This window comes from Oncorhynchus masou, chromosome 24 (assembly GCF_036934945.1).
Source record: "Oncorhynchus masou masou isolate Uvic2021 chromosome 24, UVic_Omas_1.1, whole genome shotgun sequence".
NCBI lineage: Eukaryota > Metazoa > Chordata > Actinopteri > Salmoniformes > Salmonidae > Oncorhynchus > Oncorhynchus masou.
Window position 1 is genome coordinate 68,786,004 of NC_088235.1, and position 20,307 is coordinate 68,806,310.

General features: G+C 41.7%; 1 protein-coding gene across 3 annotated transcripts in view; it reads left to right on the forward strand.

Moving 5' to 3' along the window:
* Positions 1-20,307, forward strand: part of LOC135512531 (arf-GAP with coiled-coil, ANK repeat and PH domain-containing protein 2-like) — a 101,075-nt gene that overhangs the window by 44,255 nt on the left and 36,513 nt on the right. For all 3 annotated transcript variants that reach the window (XM_064934650.1, XM_064934652.1, XM_064934651.1), the window contains exons 5-9: positions 337-395; positions 1,924-2,107; positions 5,219-5,263; positions 5,367-5,462; positions 17,419-17,493. In XM_064934650.1, coding sequence (XP_064790722.1) covers positions 337-395; positions 1,924-2,107; positions 5,219-5,263; positions 5,367-5,462; positions 17,419-17,493 — 459 coding nt within the window. The remainder of the gene's footprint in view (positions 1-336; positions 396-1,923; positions 2,108-5,218; positions 5,264-5,366; positions 5,463-17,418; positions 17,494-20,307) is intronic.

Consider the following 20,307-nt stretch of genomic DNA (forward strand, 5'->3'; position numbering starts at 1 on the left):
TGTGTTCATTCTCACTAGTTAGCAACACAGCATGTCATTATTTAGCTGAAACCAGTAGGCTGTTGTGCTGGTGTGCATTAAAAAAGTACTCCTGAAAGGCCCAAAGTCAGCCCGATCTGTGCTGATTTTTTTAATGTGTTTTGTGAGCCTACCTTTGAAGTAAAGATACACACCCTGGTTAGAGGTGCTAACTTGCAGAACACACACACCATTCCCTGTAAAGAAATTTGTTTCATACACACTTCAGCTTGTAATAATTAAAATGTGAAAAGCTTGTGACTGACTGACTTACCCGGTTGCATAAAGTACTAATCAGTCATGTTTCTCTCCTTATAGATTTTGTTTGACCAGGCCCAGCGATCAGTCAAGACCCAGCTTCTAACTTTTGTGAAGGAGTAAGTAGGTCAAAATGAATGCTCCCTCGTCATATTACTGCTAGTTGTATTCTTTTTTTACACAATAACAATGGACAGTGTCTCTATTCAACATTCAAATGATTTGTGATAGATCATGGTCAAGGACTAAAATAACTAAGGAAGGATATGACATAAATAAATTCACACAGCACAATAGCACAAGGAGGAATCTCAGTCACACAAACAGCACATGAATATGTATGAGGCGAACGGCGGCAATGTATCCGATACGATAAAGGATGGGATGACACATGGTCTGCAACGCATTGTGGAATACTATATTATTTGCTCAGTATTAAAGGGTGTGTAAAAGTACAGCTTCTAAATGTTTCCTAACCTATTAGCTAATGCACCCACATTTTCCCAGACAGTTTATGTAAGAGTTTAAGCCTGCAGGGAAACCTAATTTATTTCATTATGCAGGATTAGCCCGCTGCCTCAGCCTTTGCCCACACCACACACGGGCTAAACTCCTACATCAGCATTCTGCCCTATAAATGAAGAGCTCAAAACCATGTTCCCAAACAATTACTCACTCCTCCTTCTGTGGTCCAAAGGTGTCTTTATTTCACTCAAACAGTACACGCCAAAGAACAAGATGTGGGCACTTGAGTTTAAGTTGTGTCCTTTGTCCCTCCGTTTGGAGTAAATAGTGTCCTCATATCTGTGCCAATTCATTCTAAATGTACAATTCACATTGCGAACACAAGCAAATGATTCAAGCTTTAACATTGTATTCCACTTGGAAGTTGTGTCAGGGTGCATGTGAGGCAAATTTCCAAAAAGTCTTTAATTGCTTTGTCAAATGATACTGCTGGTTACAAATCACCCCCAAAGCCTTTTGTAGACACATTTGTGAGGGAAATTGGATTTTTAGGGCAATTGCTTCCCTTCATTGCGGCGGCAGGGTAGCCTAGTGGTTAGAGCGTTGGACTAGTAACCGAAAGGTTGCAAGTTTGAATCCCCGAGCTGACAAGGTACAAATCTGTCGTTCTGCCCCTGAACAGGCAGTTAACCCACTGTTCCTAGGCTGTCATTGTTCTTAACTGACTTGCCTAGTAAAATAAAGGTAAAAAAATAAATAAATTTAGTCATACACCTAATAAACTGAGAAGACCTTTAAATAGATGATATACTTTTTCCTCTAATTCGCTAGATTGTTTGTTCAATGTTTCCCATTTCTTGTTTTCGGCTTTGTGAGTGGCTTCATTTCACTCAGAAAGGCGAATCAGAAATGGGATCCTTCTTGCTTACCGGTATTTGGGCGATTTATGCGATTGTAGCCACTTGCTCTGGTTGTTTTTCAAACCGTGAAAACCACAAAACCTTCTCTATACAACTCATACAACCAAAACATGACTACAAAGAAACAATTGAATGCCTTTGAGAGAAAGGTCTTATACTCCTGGATTTGAAGTTTTTATTTTATTAGATTGACAAAGATTTAGCAGAGGTGTGACTTCCTCATTATCATACCTGTTTCTTATGTTTCACCTCCCGCCCTTAGGGACCTACGTAAGTTCAAAGAGTCCAAGAAGCAGTTTGACAAGGTGAGCGAGGAGAAGGAGGCGGCGCTGACTAAGAATGCCCAGGTGCCGCGCAACAAGCAGCACGAGGTGGAGGAGGCCACCAACATCCTGACGGCCACACGCAAGTGCTTCCGCCACATCGTCCTCGACTATGTCCTTCAGGTACAGATCCAGGATCAGCTTACTTTAGAAATCCTTAACTTTAGAGTGTTAACATCCTTAAACTGACCTCAGATCAGTTTCTTAGGGATAACTTTATCCTTCTATGAAGAATTAAACACAAACTGAGGTTCACCAACCACGGTCGTGGAAAGCAACATTGGGGTGAATGTTTTTGTTTCAGCCCTGCTCTAAAACTTGGTTCAGCTAATCAAGATTTTGCTGAGCAGTTGATTGATTTAATCAGGTGTGACAGTGTTAGTCTGAAACACTAGACCGTATTCTCCAGGACTAGGGTTGGTGACCACTATTGTTCAGTAGCATTTTACGTATGGTGAGTGGTCTGGCACAAGGGTGAGTTTACCCCCCATTCCAATGTTAAACTTCTTTAAGCATCTTTGAAAGGCTGTAGCCTGAAAGTAAGGCCAACTATCAATTATGTCCGTACAATGCCATACAGACCCTGATTAGAGGCTTAACACTTGGGTATATTCCGTCTACAGGTCCAACACGAACATACATTTTCACGGAGCCTCAGTTTTTTTTCTTCTTCTGATAGATTCAAAGTGTTTTAGGCCTTATAGAATACTATTCTGAAGTTCCTAGCTTGTCAAACCCATATGACTCTACAGTTTGTGCTATGTTCCCCCGATTGCTAAGCTGACCTTTCACATTGGAGAGTAGTCATGTATACAGCCGTACCTTCATTGCCTCGTCTTCTCCTGGGCTGCAATGATGATGAATGGGTCATGTCGGCTGATAAGGGGGCCAGGCAGCTTAGCATTAGCTATAGCTTGGGTTTCATAGTGTTGCTGTGAAGGGGGAAGTGGACTGCATTTACTTGCACATAGGGTTGCACATTTTGGGGAATATTAATAGGTGGAAACTTTCTGTGGGAATTAACAGGAATATATGTGAATTAACAGAAATGTATGCAAATTTATATTAATACCGTTTAAATGTAGATATTTTTTGCATTCGATATATTTACCATATCATATGGAGACAGGGTAAAAATTTTATGTTTCTATCATAAGTATACATAATTGCAAATGATTAAATACTTCCAATAGAAGAAAAAAAAATGTTGCGAATTTAACTTTAATTAAATGAGATGATTCATCACATGGGATGATTTTACTGAACAACAAAAGAAAGGGAATATGGAATGATCCCCAATGATCCATTGCATCTCACAAAAAATGTTTTCAACATACAGTGGGGAGAACAAGTATTTGACACACTGCCGATTTTGCAGGTTTTCCCTACTTACAAAGCATGTAGAGGTCTGTCATTTTTATCATAGGTACACTTCAACTGTGAGAGACGGAATCTAAAACAAGAATCCAGAAAATCACATTGTATGATTTTTAAGTAATTCATTTGCATTTTATTGCATGACATAAGTATTGGATACATACAGTATTGGAACTCTGTATCCAGCAAATGAGTAGATAAAGCATGTCTGGTTGGAGAGGTGAATGCTGGGTGAAGAACATTCAGAGATCTCTTCCAATACACATTGACTGTGAGCATCAGAGGTCAGCATTTCTCTGACTACATTTCTCCATTGAGTCAAAAAATCTTCTGATTCCAGGAGGACCATGAGCTGTTGCTATCGTTATGGTGTCTGATTCATCATTTTCACCTCAAATTGAAGTAGAGAGCCTTTTGTCAGAGGTTGATTGTTGTGAGCGCTGAGGGAACTTTATGCACTTGGCCAGATGATTCTTCATCTTTGTTGCATTCTTCACATATTATTTGGCACAGTATTTGCAAATGTACACAGCTTTTCCTTCATTAGCTTCAGCTAAATGTCTCACATCAGATAGTGCCCCTGGCATTTTCCTGTAAAGATTAGAAAAAAAATGTTAAAAAAAACTAAATACAATTCCATGCACAGATAAATAGTTAAGCAGTTAGATTAAACAACTCCTTTTTAAGATTAAAAAACACTCTTCAGTTAGCAGGCTCAAGCAAGCTAAACCCCACATGGTTGTAAAAACTAACTAGCAGAAATGGTTAACAAGTTAAACATTATTTAAACAGATTTTGCTGTAGGCTACTGTTTACTAGTTAACAAAAACTCATGTATCTCCTATAAAATATATTCACCCTACCCAATATTGTAATCAAAACTTACCAGAAAGCATGTAGTCCTTGGCTCAAACAGGTAGTGTGGGCTCAAGAATCAGCTGTACATGTGATGGAAGAGTGCACTTCACATATGATGGAGGAATGCATGCAGGGGGTTGCAATTCCATTGAATTGGGGATATTTTAACCAAAATATACCACAAGACCTCGAATTGCCTTGTGTATCCCACAAAGTTGTTGAATTTAAGCAAATTTCCCCAAATTCCAGGGCTTAACTCCCCATGGAAAATTTCCTGGAAAGTGTCCGACCCTTTGCAACCATACTAGCATGCACGTTTTACAATAACAGCAGTGTTCTGCAAGGGCTGCCCAATAATTTATCAAAGCCTTCCCCTTGAAGAGGTAGTGCGGTATCGAGCTCGCCTGCTATCAATCAAGTGCTCCGAAAATCTATAAGCCCGGAAAGCAAGGCTGATTTTAAAGGGGCATTCCATTGAAGTTCCACATTTTAATATGTTATTATTTTCCACATGAGAGTCCGCAGCATGTCAACAACAACTTCCTTAGCAGCTATAATGGAACATTTAGATGTTTATCAATTGACATGGACACAGTTCTTTAAGTTGCTCAATGTCCTCTCAACTGCCCAGCCTGAAAACAACCTTCCACTGGTCTCAAACCATTCCGCTTTTGCAGATGTATGAAAGAAAGTAAAAGCATTAGTAGAAGCGAGGAGAGTAGAATTGAGTAGATGCAATACACCTATCCCATTCCTAGGGCCTGCTTCTACCTATCCAGTTCCTACAACATCTATAGTGATGTAGTTCTGGCTAATTATACATTATTCATGATGCCCATTTAATGGGAACCAATTAACTTTAAATGCATTTGAAGTTCATTGGCGTGAACTAGGAGGAGTATTTGATTCGATCATTTCACTAGTACAGTACTCTTTTTCTCAGATACACACACACTGGTGACCCAATCTAACTGTGAGCTTTTCTTTCTACCCACACAGATCAATGTACTCCAGTCTAAGAGAAGATCGGAAATCCTCAAATCGGTAAATATGTTTTTCTATGAAAATAACCATATAAACTTAACTGTTGTTCCCATGTCTTTTGCCTCGTGTACGACGTCTCTGATTGGTATGTTCCTGTCCGTAGATGCTGTCCTTCATGTACGCCCACCTGACCTTCTTCCACCAGGGTTACGACCTCTTCAGTGAACTACAACCTCTCATGAAACAGCTGGGGGGACAGGTAGGGATTTATCCTATTTACTCCCATTAAACTGTAACTCTATCTCCACCTGGCCCATCCGAACGCATAGTGGTTCTTAAACCTCTCCTCGGGGATTCCCAGATGTTTTACAATTCACCTAGTTAAGGGCTTGATGATGATAAGTTGCCAAGTTGAATCAGGTGTGCTAGCACTGGGGGGGGTCCCCGAGGAGATGTTTGAAAACCACTGTCCCCTTAGCGCTACCACACCTGATTCATCTTGGCAGCTTATCATCAAGCTCTTACTCTCTATACAGAAAGGTAAAGCCATGCCAGGCAACGCTTTTCTTCCCTGCCAAGGAGTTGAACTAGGGTGAAAAGTAATTGCTTCGGCCCACAAACCAAACTGTTGTCCAGTATTTTTGCTGGGTGCATACATATATAAAAATGTGCCCTAGTTTAGTTCAGTGGCACTAGGTGGAGCCAACCAACACTAGGCCTGTAGCCAATGATGATGTACTTTAATTGTGTGTGTCATGGTCACTGGTAGCGCTGACCTGATGCGATACTATCATGATCCTTCGGTGCCGATACTGTATGTATTGCAATTTGATATTGCTCACTATATGTCTGCTGCAGAGAGAAGAGAAAGCATGAGAAAACAAGTTTTGATCAGTCAGGCAAAAAAAAGTACTGAAGAGTTATCGGCTCACTATTTAAAAAGATGGAGAACATGCTTTTGGATAAAACAAACTGGAGTTTCAGCTCAGACAACTAGCACTAGCTAACGCTACCCACTTTAGCAAATGTTAATAATTGGCACGAGTTAGGGTGAAATATGGAGTGATATATCGATGTAATATCATCCAAAAAGAATGTAACTATCGATCACCCCCCCCCCCCCCCGCCCAATCACTGGTCAGATATATCACCAGCTTCCTCTGGACCAGGGGGAGTTAAAATAGGGTTGGGCGAAATGGCCAAAGTATCATATCACATATATTTTTTTAAATTGACGGTTTGACAGCATTTTATGTTTTGTGAGTAGTGCGTGACCCCAGGGTGGCAACACAACCATTCTAAGTGATTTCAAAGGGTCTTTCTCCATTCTGATTGTTTTATACTGTTCAGTTCAACTTCAAACTAAAAATGATTTCCTGCATTTTCATACATTTCTACATTTCCTGCACTCATTTGAGATCATTTCCACACTGCCAAGTAGGGCTGCATGATATGGGCAAACAATTTAGGCTTTATTTTTAACCAAATGTTGCAATTGCAAAAAAGAGCAAAACACTTGGGTGAACTGTTGGAATCATGTAAATATAATGATTATTCTAATTCTATAGTTATAATATAATAGTGGGCACTTTAAATAGTGTTTTTTGACATGACACCGAATGAAAATGCCAGGGAGGAGTTATTGTGACAGGGTAGGATCCAAAGTGTTTCCTAGGGACACTATAATCTTTGGCTTCGTTGAATGTTTTCTCTTAGCTACTTCATGCTACTTCATGTAGCTAACATATTCATGCTTCGCATATTCCTCTTTGATTTTAGAAGATACTGTTGCACAAATACTGCACAGATACTGTTGTTCATCCAAGATGGCATAGCAGTTCAGACATCTTTTGTCCTCTTCTTGTCGTGTCCCGTGTATATATATATTTACAACTTTTTTTACATACATTTTTTTAATTTTCCATAAACTCATCTTCAAAACACTCTCCTGCAACCCGCCTCACCAATTTATATTTATAAAAAAGTATTATTTACCTCAAATCTGTAATCCTCCAAGAAGCTAGCCAGAAGCTAGCCAGAAGCTAGCCAGAAGCTAGCCAGAAGCTAGCCAGAAGCTAGCCAGGAGCTAGTCAGAAGCTAATCCAGAAGCTAATCAGAAGCTAGTTCAGAAACTAGTTAGCTTCTTTACTGGCAAATCGTTAGTATTCAGCTAACCACGGTTTGTGGTCATCAGCTATCCTTTAGCTCGAAAATCTATTGCCAGTTTTGTACGGCGCAGCGCAGCTCGGAACGGAACATACCGGACTAATTTTTCTCTCCATGTCCCTGGATTTCAACTGCTAACTCTGGACATTCATACCTGGATTTCACAGCTAGCTAGCTGCTATCCGTGTGACTATCTGCTTTCGTCGATTCCGGAGCAAACATCAATTATTCCGGAGCTAGCCAGCTGAAGAGTTCCATCAATCACTCCTGAGCTGCAGTCACCTATCCGGACCCGTTTTACTGCCTATGCGGAGCCCCACCGGGCCTCCACAACTGGACTGCCGACGTTATCTACCCGAAGGAGTTATCCGGCTGGCTCCTCCGTCGCGACGTTACCTGAACGCCCATCTGCGACCTGCTAAACATTAGCTGTCTTATCGGCTGCTATCTGAATAGACAATCGGACAATTTATTTATTTTTATTATTATTATTATTTTTTCTTCTTGGGCCTCTATAACTATATCTATTGTTTTTATTTTTGTTGTTGTGTGATTTGGATTAATCCCCTCTACCACACGGAACCCCATTAATCTACTGACGGAACGCAAGAGGTGGCTAAGGAACGCAAGAGGTGGCTAATAACAGACCTCCATCCTATGCTAGCTTGCTACCGATGGCCTGGCTAGCTGTCTAAATCGCCGTGACCCCCAACCAACCTCTCCACTCACCGGACCCTTTTGATCACTCGACTAAGCATGCCTCTCCTTAATGTCAATATGCCTTGTCCATTGCTGTTCTGGTTAGTGTTTATTGGCTTATTTCACTGTAGAGCCTCTAGTCCTGCTCACTATACCTTATCCAACCTATTAGTTCCACCACCCACACATGCAATGACATCTCCTGGTTTCAATGATGTTTCTAGAGACGATATCTCTCTCTTCATCACTCAATACCTAGGTTTACCTCCACTGTATTCACATCCTACCATACCTTTGTCTGTACATTATACCTTGATGCTAATTTATCGCCCCCAGAAACCTCTTACTCTCTGTTCCAGACGACTAATTTTTATTGCTTTTCGCCTCACCCTTATTCTACTCCTCCTCTGTTCCTCTGGCGATGTAGAGGTGAATCCAGGCCCTGCAGTGCCTAGCTCCACTCCTATTCCCCAGGCGCTCTCTTTTGACGACTTCTGTAACCGTAAGAGCCTTGGTTTCATGCATGTTAACATTAGAAGCCTCCTCCCTAAGTTTGTTCTATTCACTGCTTAAGCACACTCTGCCATCCCAGATGTTCTAGCTGTGTCTGAATCCTGGCTTAGGAAGACCACCAAAAATTCTGAAATTTTAATTCCAAACTACAACATTTTCAGACAAGATAGAACTGCCAAAGGGGGCAGTGTTAGCCTGCAGAGTTCTGTCCTACTATCCAGGTCTGGACCCAAACAATTTGAACTTCTACTTTTTAAAAATCCACCTCTCTAAAAACAAGTCTCTCACCGTTGCCACCTGCTATAGACCACCCTCTGCCCCCAGCTGTGCTCTGGACACCATATGTGAACTGATGGTCCCCCATCTATCTTCAGAGCTCGTGCTGCTAGGCGACCTAAACTGGAACATGCTTAACAGCCCAGCCATCCTACAATCTAAACTTGATGCCCTCAATCTCACACAAATTATCAATGAACCTACCAGGTACCTCCCCATAGCCTTAAACACAGCACCCTCATAGATATCATCCTAACCAACTTGCCCTCTAAATACACCTCTGCTGTCCTCAACCAAGATCTCAGCGATCACTGCCTCATTGCCTGCATCCGTAATGGGTCAGCGGTCAAACGACCTCCACTCATCACTGTAAAACGCTCCCTGAAACACTTGATGTTCTGAAAGAGCTGCAAAATCTGGAGCCCTACAAATCAGCCGGGCTAGACAATCTGGACCCATTCTAAAATGATCTGCCGAAATTGTTGCCACCCCTATTACTAGCCTGTTCAACCTCTCTTTCGTGTCGTCTGAGGTTCCCAAAGATTGGAAAGCAGCTGCGGTCATCCCCCTCTTCAAAGGGGGGGACACTCTTGACCCAAACTGCTACAGACCTATATCTATCCTACCATGCCTTTCTAAGGTCTTCGAAAGCCAAGTCAACAAACAGATTACCGACCATTTCGAATCTCACCATACCTTCTCTGCTATGCAATCTGGTTTCAGAGCTGGTCATGGGTGCACCTCAGCCACGCTCAAGGTCCTAAACGATATCTTAACCGCCATCGATAAGAAACATTACTGTGCAGCCGTATTCATTGATCTGGCCAAGGCTTTCGACTCTGTCAATCACCACATCCTCATTGGCAGACTCGAGAGCCTTGGTTTCTCAAATGATTGCCTCGCCTGGTTCACCAACTACTTCTCTGATAGAATTCAGTGTGTCAAATTGGAGGGTGTGTTGTCCGGGACTCTGGCAGTCTCTATGGGGGTGCCACAGGGTTCAATTCTTGGACCGACTCTCTTCTCTGTATTCATCAATGAGGTCGCTCTTGCTGCTGGTGAGTCTCTGATCCACCTCTACGCAGACGACACCATTCTGTATACTTCTGGCCCTTCTTTGGACACTGTGTTATTACAACCCTCCAGGCAAGCTTCAATGCGATACAACTCTCCTTCTGTGGCCTCCAATTGCTCTTAAATACAAGTAAAACTAAATGCATGCTCTTCAACCGATCGCTGCCTGCACCTCCCCGCCTGTCCAACATCACTACTCTGGACGGCTCTGACTTAGAATACGTGGACAACTACAAATATTTAGGTGTCTGGTTAAGACTGTAAACTCTCCTTCCAGACCCATATCAAACATCTCCAATCCAAAGTTAAATCTAGAATTGGCTTCCTATTTCGCAACAAAGCATCCTTCACTCATGTTGCCAAACATACCCTTGTAAAACTGACCATCCTACCAATCCTCGACTTTGGTGATGTCATTTACAAAATAGCCTCCAATACCCTACTCAACAAATTGGATGCAGTCTATCACAGTGCAATCCGTTTTGTCAAAAAAGCCCCATATACTACCCACCATTGCGACCTGTACGCTCTCGTTGGCTGGCCCTCGCTTCATACTCGTCGCCAAACCCACTGGCTCCATGTCATCTACAGGACCCTGCTAGGTAAAGTCCCCCCTTATCTCAGCTCGCTGGTCACCATAGCAGCTCCCACCTGTAGCACACGCTCCAGCAGGTATATCTCTCTAGTCACCCCCAAAACCAATTCTTTATTTGGCCGCCTCTCCTTCCAGTTCTCTGCTGCCAATGACTGGAACGAACTACAAAAATTTCTGAAACTGGAAACACTTATCTCCCTCACTAGCTTTAAGCACCAACTGTCAGAGCAGCTCACAGATTACTGCACCTGTACATAGCCCACCTATAATTTAGCCCAAACAACTACCTCTTTCCCTACTGTATTTAATTAATTAATTAATTTTGCTCCTTTGCACCCCATTATTTTTATTTCTACTTTGCACATTCTTCCATTGCAAATCTACCATTCCAGTTTTTGTATTTACTTTGCGACCATGGCCTTTTTTTTGCCTTTACCTCCCTTTTTTCACCTCATTTGCTCACATCGTATATAGACTTGTTTATACTGTATTATTGACTGTATTTTTGTTTTACTCCGTGTGTAACTCTGTGTCGAACTGCTTTGCTTTATCTTGGCCAGGTCACAATTGTAAATGAGAACTTGTTCTCAACTTGCCTACCTGGTTAAATAAAGGTGAAATAAAAAAAAACAACATGCTGATTTATTCACTGGTATTATCTGGCTGTATAGCAAATTACGTTTGCTCTGACTCGGTACATTTATTAGCTAGTTGGCTAGCTAGCCAGCTAACTAGAGATTAGCTTTAGCGGCTATCAAAATTTAGTCCCAACTTGCTAATAAAAGACAAATTAGCTGTTTGCAGATGTAAGGAACACAAACGAATAGTGTAATGATAGAACGCTAGTAAATTTATATTAAGAAGCACATTTAAAGTAGCATCGTTGTCATCAACATTGTTGCATGTGCTGCATTGACCATGAAGACTGAGCGCAAATGTCTCGTGGTCGAGGAACAACAAATGCACTCCTTGAGTGATGGGGCGAGACTAGGTCTGTGTGGAAAGCGGCATGGCGAGAGCGGAGAGAGATGACTCAAGTAGTGAAGTAAACTATAAAAATTGATTTTACACACGGCAAATCACATTTAACCTCTCTAGGGTAGGGGGCAGCATTCGGAATTTTGGATGAAAAGCATGCCCAAATTAAACCGCCTGCTACTCGGGCCCAGAAGATATGATATGCATATAACTGGTAGATTTGGATAGAAAACACTCCAGTTTCAAACTGTTAAAATAGTGTGTCAGTATAACAGAACTGATTTGGCAGGCGAAAACCTGAGAAAAATCCACTCAGGAAGTATTTTTTTGGGGGGGTTTTGTAGTTTTCTATTCAATGCCATTACAGTATCCATTAACTTAGAACTCAATTTGCAGTTCCTATGCCTTCCACTAGATGTTAACCGTCTTTAGAAATTGTTTCAGGCTTGTATTCTTATAAATGAGGGAGTAAGACCAGTCTGAATGAGTGGACCCTGACGTGTCACAGAGCTTTTTCATGCGCAATCCCGAGAGAGCGCATTCCTTGTTTACCTTTTATATTGACAACGTTATTGTCCGGTTGAAATATTATAGATAATTTAGGCTAAAACAACCTGAGCATGGAATATAAACAACTTTTGACATGTTTCTATGAACTTTGCGGATACAATTTGGATTTTTTTGGTCTGCCTGTTTTGACTGGGTTTGAGCCTGTGGATTACTGAAGAAAACGCGCAAAGAAAATGAAGGTTTTTGGATATAAAGAGACTTTATCGAACAAAAGGAAAATTTATTGAGTAAATGAATGTCTTCTGAGTGCCACCATATGAAGATCATCAATTAACAAACTAAACATTCAAATACTGTTATAGAAGGTAAAGTAAAAACCAAAACCGGTCTGTGCATCAATACTGGTATATCGTAAAATACGGTATACCACCCAGTCCTAGTTTAAACAGGGGAAACGTGACCAATCTGCTGCTCCTGTGATGATTATTATCTTAGTAGAGCAGTGGGAATGAGGAAGCTGGAGGGCTGGAAGAGGAATGACAGGGTATTCCCACCCTGGGACTCAGAACGTAGGCTTATTAGTGAAGGAGAGAGCGGTGTGGAGGGGCTACCAACAGGTCTGAGCTTAACGACAACATTATCAGTTTGAAATTGATAGAAAGATAGGACGATTGACAAGGCTTTAGCACTTTTAAGACAATGCCGTTAGTTACGTTGTACTAAGCAAATCAAGCAAAGCTGAAGTTTTTGACGTGTATTATGGCTGACCCCACTTAGTCGACTGGCTGATTGTTTGGTCGATAGGCTGTTGGTCGACCAAGATTTCTTTAGTCGAGCAGTCGCAATTTTCAAAAAAATAAAAAATCATGGTGCACAAGATTGATTTGCGCCTATCTCAGTGGACTAATCCATTGCGGATGACACAGTCCGTCCCTCTAAGACATGTGATACTGAAATTGTATTTGGTTATATTATGTAAAAATAATGGCGCAACACTAATAACGTTTTATAACGTGCTTTCCCCCACGTTGGATATGGTCACTGGTTCTGAAACATAATCTTCAGTGCGCCTTGCAATTGGAGCCGTTCCCTATGTTGCTATGTGCATAATAGCAAAATTAACCAGCATATTGGGATTGAAAACAATCCGGTGAAGGCACCAGCAGTGAGCTCCAAGGTCTTCTCATAATACTAGTCCCGTGCAAATCGACATCCCTGTATATTGAGAGAAATGGCTGAGTTTGACAGGTGTTGCTCACGGTTTGAGCAAGAAAACAATAACTGATAAAGTGCTGCGCATAGCCTATATATGAAGTGCCTACGTACAGTGCTGGACTTGTTGGAATATACAAAAAATATAATTAAAGGGGGCATTTTGAAAGAAACGAACCGCGTCTGAATTGTCCTCAGAAATAACGGACAATCTGGGATAATAATTACGTAACCAACGTTCTCTAGTGATACTAGTCCCGTGTGAATAAGACTTAGCCTAATTGTCTTAGACAATTGAGGAGTGAGCAAACCTCAACTTAATTAGGTCTGTAAATAATAGCCTAACTGTTAAATGTGCCTGGCTTTATAAATCATCCATTTACAGTGCATTTGGAAAGTATCCAGACGCCTTGATTGTTTCCACATTTTGTTACATTACAGCCTTATTCTAAAATGTATTAAATTGATTTTCCCCTCATCAATCTACACAATACCCCATTATGACAAAGCAAAAACATTTTTTTTAGAAATGTTTGTAAATGTTTGCAAATGTATAAAAACTATCACATTTACATAATTATTCAGACCCTTACTCAGTACTTTGTTGAAGCACCTTTGCCAGTGATTACAGCCTTGAGTCTTCTTGGGTATCATGCTACAAGCTTGACACACCTGCATTTGTGGAGTTTCCCCCATTCTTCTCTGCAGATCTTCTCAAGGCTTATCAGGTTGTTGCTGCACAGCTATCAGCTATCAGGTTCAAGCTCTGGCTGGGCCACTCAAAGACATTCATAGACTTGTCCTAAATTCAATCCTGTTTTGTCTAGGCTGTGTGCTTAGGATTGTTGTCCTGTTGGAAGGTGAATCTTCACCCCAGTCTGAGGTTCTGAGCGCTCTGGAGTAGGTTTTCATCAAGGATCTCAGTGCTTTCCCTCGATTCTGACTAGTCTCCCAGTCCCTGCTGCTGAAAACATCCCCACAGCATTGTGCTGCCACCACCATGCTTCACCGTAGGGATGGTGCCAGGTTTCCTCCAGACGTGACGCTTGGCATTCAGGCCAAAGAGATCAATCTTGATTTCCTCAGACCAGAGAATCTTATTTCTCATGGTCTGAGAGTCCTTTAGGTGGATTTTGGCAAACTCCAAATGGGCTGTCATGTACCTCGTCTGGCCACTCTACCATAAAGGTCTGATTGGTGGAGTGCTGCAGAGATGGTTGTCCTTCTGAAACGTTCTCCCATCTCCACAGAGGACCTCTGAAGCTCTGTAAGTGGCAGGCCCTTCTCCCCCGATTGCTCAGTTTGTTTGGGCGGCCAGCTCTAGGAAGAGTGTTGGTGGTTCTAAACTTCTTCCATTTAAGAATGATGGAGGCCACTGTTCTGCAGAAATATTTTGATACCCGTCCCCAGATCTGTGCCTCAACACAATCCTGTCTCGGACCTCGACGGACAATTCCTTCAACCTCATGGCTTGGTTTTTGATCTGACATGCACTGTCAACTGTGGGAACTTATTGTTCCAAATGGTCAGAAAAAATGAATATATTGTAATCTAACAGGAACTGTTTGGCACACATAATACTCATGCAACACCTGCTCCTATACCTTCCTTTTTCTTGATCTCCAGTAGTTTCCACACTTATATCAAATGTCTTCCACAGATATGACTTCCCTTTTCCCTCCTGAGCAACCAGTAAACGTTCCCCCATTTCAAGTTTCTATTTCACATCCTCCCCATAAATGTTCCTGTCGACATCATTACTGTGTTCCGAGTTTGTTTTAACCGATTTATTGATGTGATTATGTTAGGCAATTAAAAAAATATACATTTTATTTTATTTATTTAACTAGGCAAGTCATTTAAGAAAAAAAATCTTATTTTCAATGTTGGCCTAAGAAAAGTGGATTTAACTGCCTTATTCAGGGGCAGAACGACAGATTTTTACCTTATCAGCTCGGGGATTCGATCTTGCAACCTTTCGGTTACTAGTCCAACACTAACCACTAGGCTTCCTGCCGCCCCACCTATAGGTCAGGCCATATTGGTCACATGCATGCAATACTTACATGTTTCATGTAAAGAGAGAAAGTGTATGGAATGTGTTTCCTAAACAATTTAGGGGTTTCAGTGACTGAACCTTTCATGTCAGGAACTGAAAGATTGAAGCGATTGTCTTTCCAAGATGCTTTTAGCCTAGGTTGAATAACGAAATGTATTTATTTTTACACTCAGAAATGAATTAATTAATTTACCATGACTATTCATCAGTCAAATGTCAGAAACAATATGCACACTGTAACTAGTGACTGATTTTCTACTTGATGACAGAGTGAAAGGGAACAAAGATGCACAACCACCACCCTAGTGAGTTGTTTGAATTGTAGTCAGTGGTTGTGCAGTGGGTGAGTCAGAATCACAAGGCCTACTTCTGAATGGACCAGTTAAAGTGATATAGCCTACACATAGAAATAGAATGACCAGAAGGGACTGTAATTCTGTGTTTATGGATATAGGCAAAATACTGTTAAAATCCACTAGAAGCTGTAGTCTTAACGGGCTGGTGGTTATGGAGAAGGGGGAAAACATTTCCAATCCAGCTGCCATTCCAACAACCACCCACTTTCTGCTAAAACGAAACAAAATCTGTCCCTAATTATGTATCTCAGCTCCAGAGGCATCTCGTAATGGGCTTTAGTAGTGGGTGCAGGGAAAGGAAAGGGGAAAGAGGGATACCTCGTCAGTTGCACAACTGAATGTATTCAACCGAAATGTGTGTTCCGCATTTAACCCAACCCTCTGAATCAGAGAAGTACGGGGGGCTGTCTTAATCGATATGCACATCATCGGTGCCCAGAGAGAGGTTGTTGTTGGGGTTAATTGCCTTGCTCAAGGGCGGAACAGCAGATTCGAACCAGTGACCTTTCGTTTACTGGCCTAACACTCCAGGTTTAGTGTGAGTGTAGTTGGATCCTGATTTAGGCACCTTAGAATAATTTATTCCATAGTGTAGGCTTGTCTTGTATGAATTATGAAATTAGGCCTATGCTATGCTGCACTTGTGGCGAATCTGTGCTGTAATTGTGCTCTTTGTTTCAATAAATCCCCAGATTGCCATTAATGTATGTATTTTTCTTAACGTTACTTAGTACGGGGTTAATTGGAGTATAGATTCTGTGGCGTGTTAGCTAATCCTCCTCAGTATATTCATTAATTTATAAGCATGTTGTTTAATAAGTTATATCAGTGAGGTTGTTTATGCTTTAATTTACAGCCCTAGTATTTACTTAGACATTGCATGAAAAATGGTTATTACAAATCGACAACCTACTTTTTGATTCTTTGGGGTTCATTGAAACTCTAAACCTACTGTAAGTAATAGGTTGTTTCTTAGTTAATACCAAGACTAAAACAGAACTGTAAAATAAAGTGTAATGTCCCATAGTTCCCTTAGGTTAGATAATTTCTGTAGGTTGTAATGATACAGGAGTTCCATTAGACACACATTCGCTGCATCCTGGTTCCTTTCTCGACAAATTATCTTTGTTACCAGATAGTGTTTGCTTGAGATGAGATATCATAGATGCTGATTTAGGCTGTTTGCGGCCAAAAATCCTCTGAAGCAGAGACTAGAATTACACTGATGTAGGAAACAAACTCTGGGGTCATCAAACGACCTACTCAAACAGTCTTCAAGTTCCTCAATCTGAAGGAGGAGAGCTCATCTCGTAGTGGAGCAGTTCTTTATCCAAGGGACACATTTATGGGCCAAGTTTTAAAGAGAGCATAGACTACAGACTGCAATATTGCTTTCATGCGTCTAGTGTTTTTAGAATAGTGCTAAATTCAGGACAGCAGATGAGTAGAGGAAGCCACTTCAGATAACCAAGTATTTTGCATATGAACTCTATTTGTAGGGGAAACTGGAAGTTCATTAGCAACTACAGACACAAAAACCCTTACAAACTAGCCTTGAACCCTTTTACTGTAGCTAGAGAGGATATAGGCCTACTGGGGATTGTGGGGGCATTAGGCACAAAACGTACAGATATCTGACTGAAATAGAGGGGGACTACCTGAACTTGTCCAATAAGGAACGGTCATATTCTTTAGACTATTGCAACCTGTTTAAAAATATGGCACACACACAATTGATGCTTTCAAACAATCCTAACCTGTGCTCTGTGTGTTTCAGCTGGACCAGCTGGTGGTTGATGCAGCCAAAGAGAAGAGGGACATGGAGCAGAAACACTCCACCATTCAACAGAAGGTAACACACACACACACAGAAACATGACTCACCTTTTTTGGCACACTTGCGCTATACACTGAGTGTACAAAACATTAAGAACACCTTCCAAATCTTGAGTTGCATCACCACTTTTGCCTTCAGAACAGCCTCAATTCAACGGGACAAGGATTTAAAAAGGTGACAAGCATTCCACAAGGGATGCTGGCCCATGTTGACTCCAATGCTTCTCAAGTTGGCTGGATGTCCTTTGGCACTGGCAGGATAGAGCTTGGGAAACCCTGCTCTAGCTATCCTTGAGCGAGCACACACACACCCTCCCTGTCTCTAGCCTTGGGGAGCTCTGGTTTAAAGCAGTGATTTGACTGAGGTGGATCATTTTCCCTTAGCCATAAAACCTTTCTTATTGCACTCCAACCCATTATATTAAAGGATCAGCCCTGAAACTGGGATTTTCAGAAAGCCTCACCAATATACCCCCAGTTACTCATCCACTTCTGTCCTTCTTCACTCTAATCATAGAAATGGAGAATCTGTCTACTTCTATGAGTACAGCATGTATTGTAATGAAAAAAGTCATTATTAATGACTATCTATAATGTATTTTGTCATTGTATTTTGTCACCCCCTTACCCATTCACTTCTGTACCTGTCTACTCACTCTAATACACACGCTATCATTATATTTATCATTCTATTTCTATGCAAACAGTATGAATGGTAATTCATTATTTCATTAATGATGACTATTAATGGTTTATTTAGCGCTATGAAACATAGAACTTCAACTTACTAATGTGTTGTGAAACACTAGAAGAGTAGAGGAGTCATTGGGCAGGTGTTGATGATGGGATCTCACAGGCTAGGTCCTAAATGGCACCCTAATAAGTCACCGACACACAGGCACACACCATGCTTTATTCAAGTGGGTCGGACGCTTCGGGGCTCACTTACCAAACGACCGGGATACTCGCTACTCTCCCTGTAGTTTTTATAGATGCTCCCCAGCCCGTGGCTGCAACCCATGTGGAATTCCTAGTGTCTGGCATCTTTTAGAACTGCCGATTTGTGGTCACTAAGGCTGCCCTTAAGTCCCTACACTTTTTGGCCCTGATGGAGACATGGATTACCCTAGAAAACACTGCTACTCCAGCTGCTCTCTCGTCATCTGACTGTGTTCGCTCATAATCCGAGAGCATCTGGTCGTGGTGGCACTGGGCTACTAACTTCTCCTAATTGGAGATTTTCTCTTTTTCCTCTCTCTCACCAGTATCTCCTCATTTGAATTCCATCTGGTCACTGTTACTTGTCCACTCAAGCTTAACATTGTTTTTGTCTATCGCCACCAGGTGTCCTTGGAGAGGTCTTGATAAGCTAAATTCCCGACGATGGCTCACCAGTCATCGTACTGGGTCACTTTAAACTCCCGACGCCTTACTGCAATTAATTTCTTTCCAACTCTTTCTTTGCACTCTTTTCAGGGTTTCATGAAAATCCTGGAAAAGTCATAGAATTTTGAAATTGTGTTTTCCAGGCCTGGAAAAGTCTTAAAATCAGAAATGTTTAGGAAAAGTCGATGGATATTAAATCATTTCAGTTCATGTAATTTATTTAGGTACTGTTTTTAAATATTTTATGAATTAAATAAAAATATCAGCCAGAATCAGAATGAGCGCGTCTGTGTTAGCGACTGTGTTAGCGGGTATCACCTGCATGCATGTGTGAGCAGAGACGAGTGGGCCGGTGCTCAAGGAGAGAGAGGTAGTCGGACAATATGTTAGAGAGCAGACTAATAAATAGGTAGCCAATTCAAAACATATCTTGTAGTTAAATGTTTTCGTCATGACCCAAAAATTTCCGCCGACACTTGCGAGTGCGGGTTTGCCTCAGCTGAATAGCCATTTGATCTTTGATATATTAAATGAGTGAATTATTTAAAAAAGCATAAAACGTATTTGGTTGTAATGTTATGTCACAATGTTGTACATCAAGGATGGTCAACCATCCTCCAGGAGAGCTAATGGGTGTGCAGGCCTTTATTCCAGTGCCCCTCTAACATACCAAATTTTAGAAATTAGCTGCTCAACCGGACCTTGATAAAACTGGTTCTGTGTTTGAGCAGAGCTTGATCAAAAGCCTGCACACCCAGTACCTCTCCAGACTGAGGGTAGACCACGTGTTTTATACCGTTGCCTAACAGGTGTTCTACTTTGGGAGGGGAGGGGGGATAAAAGTAATGGAGGGGTCACAAGAGTAAAGGGCAGGGTTTATGGAAAAGTCATGAAGTTCCATTTGTCAAAATGTGTATGAACCCTGCCCTTTACTCTTGTGACCCCTTTCCCAGTCCCCTTCCACTCACAAGGCAGGCAATATGCTTAACCTCATCTTCACAAGAGGCTGTTTGCTTTCTAATCTCTCTGCAACCCCACTCCATGTGGAACACTACTCCTCCAACCCTTCCCACTCGGCCCCTACCTAGATGGTCATGCGCCGCCGCAATCTTTGCTCTCTCTCTCCCACTACTGTCTCCTTCTATCCTATCCTCTTTTCCTTTGGCTTAATCCTTCTCCCTCCTGTCTCCTGACTGCCTCTTCGACAGTACTCCCCTCCCTTTCTGCAATCTTTGACTCCGACTGTCCCCTTTCCTCCCAGCCGGCTCGACCTTCTCCTCTTGCTCCGTGGCTGAGTGACTCACTGTGTGCTTACAGAATAGGGCTGCGGGAAGCTGGGCGGAAATGGAGGATAACTAAACTTCTGTCCTTCTACTCCCCCTTCTGTACCTTCTCTTCCTCTGTATCTGCTGCTAAAGCCACTTTCTATCACTCTAAATGTAAA